Source organism: Leopardus geoffroyi, chromosome D2 (assembly GCF_018350155.1).
Source record: "Leopardus geoffroyi isolate Oge1 chromosome D2, O.geoffroyi_Oge1_pat1.0, whole genome shotgun sequence".
In the NCBI taxonomy this organism is placed as follows: domain Eukaryota; kingdom Metazoa; phylum Chordata; class Mammalia; order Carnivora; family Felidae; genus Leopardus; species Leopardus geoffroyi.
Window position 1 is genome coordinate 13,565,285 of NC_059334.1, and position 15,228 is coordinate 13,580,512.

A 15,228-nucleotide genomic window follows, 5' to 3' on the forward strand; every position below is an offset into this window, starting at 1 on the left:
ATTCCTGTGCTTTAAAGTAATTATTCTGGTAATGATAGAAAGGAAAGCAAAACCGTCTTGGAAATTGTCTGCTTTATTGCTATAGTGTGAAAGTTAATGAACTATAAATGAAGATCATTTGACAGGGGTTTACAAGTGAATATCAGCAAACTTGTTTTAGAAGGCTGGGAGGGGACATTGCTCCATTTTTGTTTTTGTTTTGTTTTGTTTTTGAGTTTGTTTATTTATTTTGAGAGAGTGTGTGTGTGTGCATGGGGGAAGGGCAGGGAGAGAGAGGGAGGGAGGGAGGGAGAGAGACAGACAGACAGACAGACTCCCAAGCAGGCTCCATGCTGTCAGGCAGAGCCTGCTGAGGGGCTCAAACTCTGGAACCATGAGAGAATGACCTGAGCCGAGATCAGGAGTCAGACACCCTACCCCTGTCTTTTTAACCAGGCCTTCCAATTCCCTTCGCATGTTCTTCCTCCTGTATCCCATTCTTTATTTCTTGATCTCTCATTGTCATCTTTTCCAAACTCTCACTTCCCTAACCCCCTGTCACAGTCCCCCAGCTTATTCAACTTATGTTTATGATGTAAAGCATATTCAAATTAAAAAGTACCATGGCAGTCAAAAGGGCTGTGTTACCACTCATGTGAAAAATTCTTATGCAGTATGCAAATGATTTGTATCAGTCATACATGCAGAGAAAATTAAAATAAAGTTTAAAAGCAGGGAATGAAATGAACATAAAAATAGTTTATACTTTAAAAATAAGACTTTTGAGTTGACTCTAGTTTCTCAGTGCGAGTGAAAATAAATAGTTCCTTCATGAAAAAAGATTAGTAACTTGGATATTTTGCACTCAGGTGGGCTTTCTTTCTTTGTATGTCGAACTTAGAATGTTTACTAAGTTGGACTTGTTCCATTCATTATTTTTTTGTAGATTGGCAGTTACGTTTAAGGTAAAAGGTAAATGTGGACCTGTTCATTTGGTGGTTTTGTAGATTGGTAGGTACATTGGTATATTTTTCTAACTGTACATAAATCCTAATCCTCTAAATTGATCAAATGTTAATAAAGTAAATTTTTAAGGTACTTTTAAAAGTCAGTATCTGCGCCACAAAATACAGTAAGTGCCACAGTTGTTAACCATTTGTAGTGATCTCTATAAGCCTGATAGAGTATTCTGTGATGTGTTCTTAACATTACATATTCCCTCTGCCTAAAGACCTATACCTTTTTTCATTTTACAGACTTAAGCTCTTTAGGAAAACCAATCGATATAATTTCTATGCCATGCACTTAGGCTGTTTGTGTCAAATATTAAATATGATTATGCTATAATATTCAAGTTATTGTCATTCTGTTCTTTATTATGATGAACACCATTCCTGTGTCTTTGATGTGGGTTTAACATGAAGTGTTACATGATGTGGAAATATGAAATGTTAATAGCATGCTTAGAATTTTATTTTTTCAATAAGATAATGCTTTTATTTTTGTTTTGTCATATCTTAAAGTACATGACAGAAAGCATTAAATTGTGTTCAGTGAGTCTTTCATAAATTTTGATTTATATATTCTCTCAGATTAAAAATATTATGTGTAAATTCAGATTATTATAGAAAATTCATAAAGTAGGTAAATATCGATACAGTGGCTTATAAAGTTCATGATCAATAACTATTGCTGTTTTTCATATGATTTGGTCTTTTTTCCTATTACAGTGTCATACTTACTTTTTCTGTAATTTTTTTTACTCTAACTATTAAGAGGGAAAATTTTCTTTCCTTGCTAAGATTGCCTACATTTCCACTTTAGATGTAAGGTTTTTGAGACCTGAGTTTGTTGTATGACATGGATTACCTTTTTGTATAAAGATAGGCAAGATATAAAATGCATATTATTCAGCAGTTATTAAATGAGTCTATTCATTACAGAAAACAAAATACAAAAGACTTTATTATTTTACCTAAATTAATGGTCGGGTTTTAGATTTTCTCTTTTTTATAATCTGTATACATATAGTGAGCTTTTAAATATTATGGCAGTTTGGTTTTGCTTGTGAAATTATTTTTAAAATATCTTTATTATGCATGTAATTATTTTTTTTAATCTCTAAGGTTATGTCTTTTGGGGTACATGTTAATACACACTGATAATATTTCTTTGAAAGTGGTTTGGTTGGGGTTAAGAAGAACCCAAATCTAAATTGCTGTGGGCAACAGTAACCATTTCGGTTTTCTTACATCTGGTTGATTAATGTTCTTTTCCATTTTTATTATTGCTAAGTGATTTCTTAGATGATTTGCCAACACATCCAAACAAAAATCAGAAAGCTGTGTTTCTCTGGTGAGAGCAAGTATGTTATGGTCTCTGAATGGTTCCTTCTAGCTTTGTGTGAATATTTTAATTCAACACATTTAAAAAATTCAAATACCTATGTGGCTTCTTTCCGAAGGTTTGTATTGGTACTTTTGTCATTACCGCTTAGGGTCGTGTTCTCTGTTTCGCTGTCAGCTACTTGTGGGAAGAAGCTGTACTACACCATTCCCGAATGCCCAGTGCGTAGCTCCCCGGGAAGTCTTTATCAAACGAATAAGTCCCCGAGCGGACATTCAGTCTTGGCGGTTCATCTTACTTTCTGCTTCCGGGGTCATCTGGTCCAGCTCCATCATTTTGTACAGAGCAGGGAGCAGACCTTTATAAGTTAAAGGAGTTGCTCGTGCATCTCTCCTTTCATGTTCGTTCCATTAGTTGAATATTCGATGGTCTCAATAGAAATATCCTCAGGTATGCCATGCGTGTGTTTTGAAAATATTTTCCTTAATACTCTAGTTAAATACGAGATGAGATACCTGTGTAGGTTCCATACATTAATTACAGTGATTTATTGATAATTGAAAAAGTATGGTCTAATTACTGACAGACTTTATTTTCTAATTCAGTATTTTTTTAATTCAACATTTTAATATTTGTTTCAGTATTTGTTTTTCTTAGTTTCTCAGTATTTGCTTTTAAAGGGAAGAATTCAGTAATCCTCTTTTCTTTGTGCCATGCCAAACTCTATTTCCTTCTGTCACAGAGAGCTCCATTACTATCTTGTGATCCTAATTTCTAAAGGTAATGTCTAATTAAAGGTAGCACAGTTTATATCAATAATGCAGACCATTGGTTTTCTTGACATTCTCTTAGGACTCTGTTGTTTGGATCAAAGGTGCAAGTCATTTTGTTTGTAGGCCCAGCCCTTCGCCTTCTGTCTCTCCTGGTTCTCAAACTACATTGTTACTAAATGTGGTAGCTGACGGCTACAGTCCTACCAGCCTTGAGGAGAAGTCTAGGTATTTAATGATAGAAAGTGGTTTCTCTGAAGACCTGTTACCCTAGATATCTGTTAAGTAGTGTTCTTCCTACTAGTGGAGAGACCCCATCAAAATATGTGCTCTTGATTCCTTCTGTGCTGCTTAGAGCACACGTGGAGTCTCTTTTTAATATACTGTATTAAAAGTCAAAGTTTACATAGAATAAACAGCATCAACTTCTTGTAGTTCTGAACTAAATGCTCTTCATTCAAGTCTTTATGCTTGGTAGTTGATAGGGAATCAGAATCTTGACCCACTAATATTACCTCTTTATTTAAATTAACTGGCACGCGGGGCACCTGGGTAGCTTCGTTGGTTAAGCATCTGACTTCGGCTCAAGTCATGGTCTTGCCATTAGTGAGCTTGAGCCCCGCATCAGGCTCTGTGCTGACAGCTCAGACCCTGGAGCCTGCTTCAGATTCTGTGTCTCCCTCCCTCTATGCTTCTCCTCTGCTCAGGCTCTGTCTCTCTCAAGAATAAATAAACATTAAAAAAAAAAAAAAAAACAAAAAACTAAGAAAAAAAAATAAATTAACTGGCACTAGTTAAAATAAAAGTTGAGTTGGCCTCTTCCTTACATAAGTTAGTGTCTATAGGAAGTGTTGTGGGGTTTTTTTTGTTGTTTTTTGTTTTTTTTTCCGGCACCAGTTTTTGTTTTTTCTCCCACGTGACTTTATGTGTCTCTCCTTCCTGTTCTTTGAAAGTCCTCTGTATAGGAAATGGAACAGTTGGATGATACTCTGAATGATTATGTAAAGGGAAGGAACATTTCTTACTTTTAAAATACAATGATCAGTTTATTCGCTGATATTTTTTTCCCTTGTACGATTAATCAAGCAACTAAAGTGCTATTTAGAGCGTCATGAAGTTTTGAAGGATTGGTCTGGGTTAATGTTTATGTCTGCAGTCTCAGCTTCCATTTGGTATGGGCTTTGGAATTTGAAAGCACTCCCATAACCAAAATCCCCTAATGAGGCTTTTCCTAATGCTGGTCTGTTACTCTTTTCTGTGCTTTCTCTGAATGGGACCTGGTGTGCCCTCAATCATTATTCTGGTATTGACCAGAATGTTTTAAGAGGCTGTCCCTTTCCCATTTTTCTCTAACTCCCTACCGAGTGCTTTTCTTGCAAGCCTATTGTTTGCAAAGTCCCATTTTCTTCCATGGTCAGAGTTTTCTGAATCTGTGAAATAAATTCATTGGTTTTTAAGGCACGATCTAGTTCCAGAGGCTATTAATTATAATAGCAATAATAATACTGTGTCACTACATTTTATAAAAATGGAGAATAAATCTGGTGCAGGAAAGAAAAAAAGTCTACAAGAATAGTATCAGAATGGGGGGAATGCCTGAGCAGACAAAAAGCACTGAGAAAGTAGAACAGAAAGAGGCAAATAATGGAGAAATGATATTAGCTAATACTTATAGGACTATAAGTTACCATGGAATTACTTCAATAGGAAGTGTATCTAAAGAACTTTCCAAAGCATCTCCCAAAGCCATACAGAATATTCATTATCTTAAGACGAAATTGTCATCCAAAATAGTGAGACCATAGTGTTTAATTACTGCGGTTCAGATATTTTGGAAGTGTGTGTAGATTGTTTCATCTAATTCCAGAATTTTCTTTTTTTGTTTTCTGCTTGGTCCAACAGTCTTTCCCCATCCAAACTCGCTACTTTAAGTTCTTCTGATAGCCAGTCTTCTTATAGCATCCTTACGTTGTAACTGGGTGGAGGAGAAAATGATTTACCAGATAGCATCTGTAAACTGAGCTTATGCAGTGGGCATCAGCCTGTACCAAGGGGGTAGCCATTGTTTTATTTATGTATATGTTTCTCCTACCCTGTTCCTAAGAGAATTTAAGTAACATCCATTATCTCTGAGTCATAAAGAAGTCTTCCTCTATCACAGTGAACATTTCAACTATGGAGACAATAACTTTTTTTTTTTTTTTGCTTGTTTAATGTATTTGGTGCTCCATGTAACGTATGCAAATATACAATATCTCATGGTGGTGATCCTAAGTTGAAAGCTACTGTTTTGCTCTAATTTGAAATATAATTCATGTCAAAAACCCAAGTTGAATAGAGTAGTGTTTTTACTGGTAGTAAAAAATGTCTGATACTGTACAACTAACTACATAACAGGTGTCTTCAATTAAGAAAGCTAAAAACTGCGATATCTTTGTTTAGCTCATGTGGTATTATGTAGAACCATCATGAACTACCTTTAGTTATCTCATAAGAAGACAGGAAGCTTGTTTTGTTTTCTTTTAAACAAAGTCCACAGCAATGACTTCCATAACTATATCCAAATCAGCAACTTCTAGGAATTTATATTCAATTTTGCTGAGGGCAGAGATATTTTCTGTTCATTTTCCACCTTCAGTCCAATTTTGGTAGGAACTAAATTGCTTTCATCTCAAGCATAATGCAGTTTTCAGTATTCCTGGGCAAGTTAAAATACTGTAAATATTTAGGTAGGTGCTTCTGTGCCAGTATAAATACCAAGAGGAGTGTGTTAAGTAGAATAATAATATTTGTTTAAAAAATTTTCAAAGTACTTATCATATATTTGATTCTCAAAAACTATGTGATATGCAGTCTTACTTAATTTTTTTAATACAGTCTTATTTGGTACAGATTACACAAGGTCTGATGTTGAGAGTGGCTTGGCAAGGGCCACATAACTAGCCAGCAGGGATTATGTAAAGACTTTTCTAGAACTCATTGTGTTCTTCCTTATTCTCTGTAATTATTATGGCCCTCAACAGCTTCCAGCAGATACAGACATAATCCCTTGCGTGGGATTGTACCCTCAGCTGCACCAGCCAGTGTCACTTTGCCTGGGAGTGGCTGTAGGCATACTTTCCAGGCCTACTTTAGAGCAAGAATATAATTTATTCGTCAGATAATGACCCAAGTCATTTACTTCCTGACTTAGGGCCTTTATTACTTCATTTAGTGCCTCTAATAATGAGGACATTTTAATTTAAAAGCTCATTTTCAGTTCATGTTCTGGAGTTAAAAAAGTCAGTGAGTTTTCCATTTTCCATTTCTTCTTTTTAAACATAAAAAGAAGTTAATTTGTTTTTAATATTTCTTCTTTCTAGCGGAGTTTTTACAAAAATAAACTGCCGTTCTTTTTTGTCTTAAAGAAATAGCTTTATTGCAGTCAGTAGTAAGTTGCACCCTGTGAAACTAACACAGGCTGTCAACATTGAGTGGACAGGCCATCGGCGCTGTTGACTCTTAGCTGCCTGTCCATGTAGGAAGCATCTCAGAATACTGAAAAACTTGGCCAAGTATACTTTGCTAGTGTTTCATGAGAAGGTTTTGTTTTTTTGTTTTTTTGTAGGTGATTTTGCATTGTCCAGAAGTTATAATATTATGCTCTTCTATCACATGATGCCATTTAAAACTAGAGCATATTACTTAGCTTCCTGATGTGTCTAGAAAAAAACCCCCAAACAAACCTGTCTACTGGCTGCTTAAAAACAAAACAAAAAGACAGAAAATATTGTGGTTTCTTTACAGACAAGTTTGGTTTCTCTTTGGTGTAGCAGACTCAGGAGTGCCAGTTTAGACCTCAGGAGGTCTTTCTGGTCTTGGCTCAGCCAGAAGCTGACATTCTGTCCTTGGGCAAATCACTTGATCTCTCTTTTGGGGCCTTGGTAGCTTTATTCATTGAACCAGGAAGTTGAGCTAAATGGTCTCCAAGGTCCTTCCCTGTTCTAAAATGTTACAATTCTATTTATGAATTTTTCTTTAATATGGCATAGTTCTGTGATGTTTTGCATATTTATATTAATTTCCTTTCATTTTAGATATGATGAGTGGATTAAAGCAGATAAAATAGTAAGACCTGCTGATAAAAATGTGCCAAAGATAAAACATCGGAAGAAAATAAAGGTAAGTGCTTACTTTGCTAAAAGAACTTTTTTTCCTACATGATAGGTGTTAATTGCAGAAATTTTCCTCCAAAATGATGCCATCAGTGTTAGTAGAAATGAAAATACTCTCTTAAAACAGCGAATTTATCAAGTGCTAGATTTGGGTACAATCGATATTGTCACCTTATGGGAAGGTATTTTGGAAATGATACTTTGGAAAAGGCATTTGGAAAAATGATCTCTGAGGCTTTTGTAGTTCCAACATCATGTAAGACCACCCAGCCAGATTTCACTTATTTCAATCCCTTTTTGCCCCTCTCATCTCCAGCTAGGAGCCATAAAATAGTATGGCTGGGAGCCTGGCTTAGTGTGAGGGCTGTAAACTATTCAGAGGAAGAAAAGAAGGTATCTGAAGGCAGACGAGAGCCTATCTGTACCTTCTCTTTTTCTCTTCATCTTTAGCTGACTGTATTAGCAGTAGCTTAGGATGTGTTCATAGGACTCTGTGAGCCATACTGTAGATGAACCATGGGGACTCTATTAATGAACTTGTATGGAAATTACTGTTCCTCTTATGTATGATAGACTTACTCTTATATATTCTAAGACTAAATCTTTTAAGTGTTTTATTAGAAAGTTGACCGTTCATTAGGTAACATATAGTTGAGGTGCTTAGTAGTTCTTCTGAAATTCAGTCTTCATATTCACAGTGAAGAACTGTTACTTTCCTGCTACTGGCCCCAAATAGTGCAAGCTTTCCCCCAACATAGTTACTCTTTTCTTACTGTAAAATTGGGTCTGGTTCTCAAGTTTTGATATGGCAACCCAGTAGCTGCAACTCAGGGTGCTGGTCCAGGGACCACCCTTGGAGAACCATTATCCCAAAACATCTATAATATGCAATGAATTATCTTCTGTGCATCCATAATGGTGATAGTCATGTACTCTATTTGGGAGAAGTGTGAAAATAGCCACAGATTCTATAGTCAGACCTGTATAACAGGATTTCAGAGTTGTCTGCTACACCATCATGCTCTACATCGTCATTCAGGAAGCTTGTCTAAATGTGATTTTTTTTCTCTAAATTATTTTAAGACCAGACTTAAAGAATAGTTTCCAGGAAATATTTTAGTTAGCCTCTGCTCCTCTTATTTGTAAACAGTCAATTGGAGAAAATTTCTCATTTTTTCCAGAAATGTTACTTTATCAATGAACAGGTAGGTTTCTTCCAAGTTAACTTCACAACAGATCATTTGTAGAGTTATTATTCCCAGTTGTCAACTAAATGAAGATGTTTGGAATTTTGTCGCTCCCCGCCCACATTTTATATTGAAAATGTTACAAGTTTTAAAACTACTGGGTGAAAATTTTTTTTATGAATATTTAAGCCTGTTGTGATTTAATTTTGAAGAATTTGTAACACCAGTTATTAGCAGTATGAAGTTTTAGTCTGAATTGTTCATAGGATCTCTGGTTTACTTCCACAATTAAAATGTAAATATTAGACAAAAACTTTTTGCTCATCCTGCAGTACCTTTGGAAAAAAGAAAAAAACACCTCTGGCTGTTTAGAGGAGCCTTCTTATATTCTTTCTTTTCATATTATTTAATATGTGATACAACTTTGAGTTTAAAATGAGTATTAGCATTGTTACAGTAAATACTTCATGATAAACTATGGCTAACATAGCATACTTTTTTTCTTAACCTAGAATAAATTAGACAAAGAAAAAGACAGAGATGAAAAATACTCTCCAAAAAACTGTAAACTTCGGCGCTTGTCAAAACCACCTTTTCAGACAAATCCATCTCCTGAAATGGTATCTAAACTGGATCTTACTGATGCCAAAAATTCTGATACAGCTCACATTAAATCCATAGAAATTACTTCTATCCTCAATGGACTTCAAGGTAAACCTAACAAATACCCTGTTGCTTGCAACTCTGTGTTTTGTTACGAATTAAATTCTGTAAAGGCGATGTACCGTTTTTTAATTGGACCAGAATTTTGTTGCCTGTTATTACTTGAAATAAAATCAGCCATTGATTGAGGCTTGGAAGTACTTCTGTTATTAGTAGATCTAAAGGCATCCTTAAATTTTAGTTACAATTTATTATTTACCCTATAGTACTGTGTTTTTTTTCTCAGGTACTGTCCTTTCTGTTGCCACATAAAGCATGGTTTGTGTTAGGTAATTTTAGACTATAAAATTGCACTGAATTTTTTGTTAAGAATACCAAATTTTGTTTATCTTGATTGCATCTGTTATGATCCTCTTTTATGATAGCATTATTGCCTATTAATATTTGAGGCAGAATGACCTATAACTAAATAATACAATATGAATGTTGGTGTGTCTACCATAGTGGTGAACAAATAACATTTATTTAAAAGAATTTTGCATTTCTGCCCCAGAAGTAATTAATATCCTGATTTTAGTGTGATCATTCCTTAACTTTTCTTTTGAATAAACATATATGTATATATTAAACATAAATACATATTTCCAAAGAGCAGATGAATTTTTAAAACACAGAGTAGCCAGCACAAGCCTTGCTGTGAAGGCTCCTTGAGAATGTTACGTGAACGGAGTCTGTAGGTCATATTCTGGTTTCATATTCAGCTGCTCTGAGAATTCGCAGAAGCATCTCTCAGGGAATTCAGTGGGGCAGGGTCAGAAGGGAGTTCTGGGAAACATCGGGGCTCACCACAGCCAGGACGAACAGGAGCGTGGCGGTAGTGAGCCGCTCTGTGTTTTGTGATTCTAGGCTTTACCAAATGAACTTCTAGCTTTCAGGTGCAGGTCAGAGCAAAGCATTTCTCCTGGGTACAATGATGTAGTCCACTGATCCCAATAACACCTTGCAAGACATAGAGGGGAGAGCTGAAGTTTTATCAACACATTGTTCAAACAAGCTAAATCTATTTAAACGCGTTCGGACAGTGTAGTGGCAGCAGGCATCTTAGTGATGGTGGTCCTTGCTATTTCTTTGGAAAGGACACTGTGTAGGACTGGTTTCCTTCTGCATCTGGTACACAGATAGCTTCCTGGGGAGATCCTATTCTAGGGATCACTCTTCAGAGGAGCCCTTGGAATTCCTTTGTTCTGGCATCTCATGTCTGTTTTACCCTCGGCATACTCTCATTGTGGTGGAGCATATTCTCTAGTAACTTTTTAAGAACAAGTGAGTGAGAAGGAAAGCAAATTTTTAGAGACTGTGTGCATCTGAGAATATCTATTCTGTGCATGGTTTAGCTGAGTTGAATGGTTTTCCTTCAGTATTTTATTAGCATTGTTCAATTTTTTTTTTTTAGTTTATTTATTTTCAGAAAGAGAGAGAGAGAGTGTGTGAGCAGGGGAGGGGCCGAGAGAAGGGGAGAGAGAATCCCAAGCAGGCTCTGCACTGTCAGCGCACAGCCCGATGTGCGGCTTGAACTCACAAACTGTGAGATCATGATCTGAGCCAAATCAGGAGTCAGATGCTAAACTGACTGAACCACCCAGGTGCCCCTCACCTGTCTTTTCTGATGTTGTTTCTGGTCGAAGTTCAGAACTCTTACAATTCCTGATTCTTTCTGTGTGACTTGTTTTTTATCACTTAGGTTTTTTGTGGGGTTTTTTGTTCTTTGTTTTGGGGTTTTTTTTGTTTTTGTTTTTGTTTTTGGCTTTTGCTTCTCTTTGGAATCTGGAATCTTTGTTTCTAATGTCCTAAAATTTCACGGTGATTATGCCTTGTGTGGATATATTTTCATCCACTGTCTTGAGTACTTGCTAGACTCTTTTCATTCTAGAAACTTGAGCCTTTTTGTTCCAGGTGCTTTTCTTGAATTATTTTGTTGATTATTTCTTCCTCTGCATTTTACTGTTCTCTGTTGTTTTTTGTTTTGGATTTTTTTGACTTACCATTATATCAGTATTGCATTTTCTGTAGTATATTTTAATATGTTTATCGTTTTGGGGATGAGGTTATTCTTTGGTCTTTTTTCTCTGATTTCTTGGAAATTTTCTCAACTTTGTCTTCTGATCCTTTCATTTATTATTTAAAAAATATTTATTTTGGGAAGAGCACAAGTGGCAAAAGGGCAGAGAGAGGGAGACAGAGGATCCAAAGCAGGCTGTATGCTAACAGGCTGGCAGAAGCGAGCCCGACGTGGGGCTCGAACTCACGAACCGTGAGATCATGACCTGAGCCAAAGTTGGACACTCAACCTACTAATAAGCCACCCTCGTGCCCCATCCTCTTATCCTTTTAAAAACTATTTAATTTACTGCCGTAATGTTTGGTGACAGCTGGTATATTTTTAATTTTGAAGAGCTCTTCATTTTCTACATGTTCTCATACCATTCTCTTCTTTCAAGATGGGTACAAGATCTTAACCTCTCTGGTTTTGCTCTTTCCAAAGGATATTGTAAATGTTTTGTTCTTCTTTTGCATGGTTAGCTACTTCCAGTTTGCTTTTTCCTGCTTTATTGTTTTGATCTCTTCCCTTTGAAGGACTTTTTCCTTGGCTGTCTTCTCCTGATTAGGAATCTTGAACACATGGTTGGGACTTGTCAACTTTGAGTTAATTTCACTCTAAGGTAATCTGGGTGGGCCATTTTTTGGAGAGGACTACTGTCAGGTCTTTAGGTCTTTTTCTTAGTCCAGTTGCATCCCAGAGAAAAGAGTCTTCCAGCCCTGACTGGAAGGTAAGAGAATGTCTTCTAGCGTTTAGGATCCAGTTGAGGATTAGGGAAGGAAGGAGGGGAAATTCTTAGCAGTTGTAGTTCACTGATCCCACTGAGTTCAGCATCACATCTGTACCTGCGCCTTCAATAGTTCTTAGCATTGCCTAGGCCAGAAATCCTGTCTTCACCATCTTCAGAAAATAAACCTCCAGAAGAGTGGTCACCTGGCAACCCATGGCAGGGGTGAGGACCTAGGGATCTAGATGCTTTTCGAATAATGTTCACCCGATGCTCCTTATGTTAAGCTGCCTCCTCCACTTTTCATTTTCACAGTCACCTGATACAGCCAATTTTTATTGAAGAGTCCATGGAGAATTGGGTTTTTTCTCAGCTCTATTCACTGCTGGCTTGGGTCTGTTTACTCTCATCCATCTGCTTTTTGGCTTACGCATTCTGTTGTTCTCTCCTGTTGTCCCTATTTTTGTTAGCGTATTATTTCAGAAATTGTGTTAACATGCCACGTGTATGATATATGTGTGTTGTAATATATAATTATTAATATATATTAATATGTTCCATATTAACACATTAACACATATCCCAAACAAATATATATACATATGCACAGATATGATATTTTTATAAATGGGATCATTAACACTACAAAACCCCACCTTTTCGGGGGGGCTTGGCATAGTAGAACTGATAAATCTTTTCATATCAGCACATTCATACAACTGAATGGCTGTATTGCTATTTATTTAATTCTTGATGAAAAAAGGTATTTAGATTATTTTCATTATTTTTCCTATTGTACATAATTCAACAATGACCATCACAAGTGCCATATTTGTAACATTTCACATATTCTCTTCTTCATATTTTCTCTTTTCTTTGGTAAATTTTATTTTTGATTTGGCCATAGATCAAATTTAAGACATTCAGGTTATTTCCAGCTTAAAAATGATTGCTGCTATGAATGCATATGTATATGTACATGCATATATAAAGAAAAATTGAGGCCACCCATGAGTGTAGAACACAGATAGCTAGGAGTCTCTTCCCTGGCATGAGATGAGCTGGGAACAGAACAAGAGGGTGGGTGATTGTTGGAATTCTGTGGAGTGATTGAATATCTCTAGAGAATAACGTTTCACAGTTAGGCACCAGAGATCCCCTCAAGTAAACTAGATCCCTGCTGAATCACCTAATGGAAAGCTTATCCATTAATAAGCCCTACCAATACAGTCAGGTTTTAGTAGGTCATCCTTCAGTGTGAACAGTCAAGGAGAGCTCCCACATAAAATGTGGAAACTAAGACGGAAGGAGTGACCCTTGAGGAGAGAGATAATGAAGGTAAGAAGCATATTAGTTCTCTCCGGTTATTATTAATCTCAGAAAACCCGTAAGCATCTGTAAAACAAGAACAGGATACAGTGATAAAGTAACAGAGAGCAAGAAACACCTAGAATTAGACATTGAAATTAAAATTCAGTCAAACACAGTTTGGAGTCGAGGAAAACTTTGAGAAAATGTAAGAAAGCAGTGATAGAAATGTAAGAAGATGAGTGATACTGAATAGTAAATAGTGAAATCAGAGGGGAAGAAATGAACAGGTAACCGCGCACACCACTGTGGTTTGAGTATACTCACGTGTGTATATCTTTGTTTTTCACGCTGGGGAGAGTGACACCAGCATTACTGCTAGAATCCGCCTGAGGAATCAAGAAGCCATGGGAACAGCATGCCTGGTTATAAGTAACTAAAAAGCAGTTGGATTTTGAAAAAGCGAAACCCTAGTTTTCTTATGAACTGTCTCACGACTATGTTATTTATTTTTTGATTTGTACCTCATCACTCCGTGCTGTATTATATAGAGTGTGGCAGTTCTATCTGTCTTAGAGAATGCTGTATATGTGGTGGTGGGTTCTCCTCCCCAGTCTGCCATATACATACCAATCACTAAGATCATCCTAGAATAGTCCTCAGGTGGACAGAGGAATAAACAGGTAACTAAAAGAAGAAAAATCTCCAGAACTGACAGACATGAATCTTTAAATTGAACGAGCCTACCCGGTACGTGGTAAATTCGTGAATAAAGAACCATGCCACAGTACGTTATTATGAAATTAAAAATACCAGGAATAAAAAACCACCACTATGGTTGAGGAGATAAATGAAAGTAGTGTTTTTAAACTATAAGGCAAGGGGCAGTACCTTCAAATTTTTGAAGTCTGTACCTGGTTAAACTATCGATAAAACGATGAAATTTGAGAGTAAAGATGTATTTGGACACGTAAGGACAAAGAATATTTACCTCCTTGTGCCTTTTTAAGGAAAGTACTAGATGATGTGCTCCAAGACAATCTGGGAATAAACCAAGAAGGAGGAAGATGGGCAATTCACATACCTGTGGGTCTCAGTCAAGAGAAAGCAGTGAAGGTGGGGGGGCCTGGGTGGTTTAGTCAGTTAAGCGTCTGTCTCTTGATTTCGGCTCAGGTCATGATCTCAGGGTTCGTGGGACAGAGCACAGCATCAGGCTCTGTGCTGACAGCATAGAGCCTGCTTGGGATTCATTCTCTCTCTCTCTCTCTCTCTCTCTCTCTCTCTCCCTCCCTCCCTCCCTCCCTCCCTCCCCCCCCTCCCCCTCCCCTGTGCATGCTCGCGCTCTCTCCCTCTCTCTCAGAATAAATAAATAAATATAAAAAAGCAAAAAAGAAAGTAATGAAGGGAATTACTAAGATGATAGCTGTTAGAGCAGACCCAGAGAGCCACCAAACTAAATGGAGTAGAAAGTAGGTCTTCAGGATAAAGAGATTCGGTGAATAAGGGAGCTGGATGGAGTGCTTGCCTGCATGGAGCAACTGAAATAAATGTGACAAAGCCTTAGAAAAGGAAGATGTACCATCAAAAGGAAGGACTTTTGGAAGCTTAGAGAAATGGCTCTATGAGGAAGGAAGTTTGTCAAGTGTGGTGCTTCTTTCTGTAGTGAACCACATTTATGTATATTATAAACAGTATATTTAATTATGTTATTTATATTATACATACACATATATACATACATATGTATATATACATACATATGTATATATATTATATGTTATATATATTATAGATTATATAATATATAATATATATATGTTATATGTATATAATTATATGTATGTATATAATATGTGTGTATATATATATACATATAAATATATGTATATTTAATTAATTCAGCTCAGGTCATGATCTCACAGTCCATGAGTTTGAGCCCCACGTCAGGCTCTGTGCTCACAGCTCAGAGCCTGGAGGCTGCTTTGGATTCTGTGTC

At 36.5% G+C, this 15,228-nt stretch overlaps 1 protein-coding gene across 9 annotated transcripts in view; it reads left to right on the top strand.

Annotated features, from left to right (window-relative positions):
- Positions 1–15,228, top strand: part of ARID4B (AT-rich interaction domain 4B) — a 156,840-nt gene that overhangs the window by 121,071 nt on the left and 20,541 nt on the right. For all 9 annotated transcript variants that reach the window (XR_006701384.1, XM_045437301.1, XM_045437307.1 and 6 more), the window contains 2 exons: positions 7,172–7,256; positions 8,949–9,147. Coding sequence is in view for 8 of the 9 variants with exons in the window: in XM_045437301.1 (XP_045293257.1) it covers positions 7,172–7,256; positions 8,949–9,147 (284 nt within the window). In the remaining variant the exon portion in view is untranslated. The remainder of the gene's footprint in view (positions 1–7,171; positions 7,257–8,948; positions 9,148–15,228) is intronic.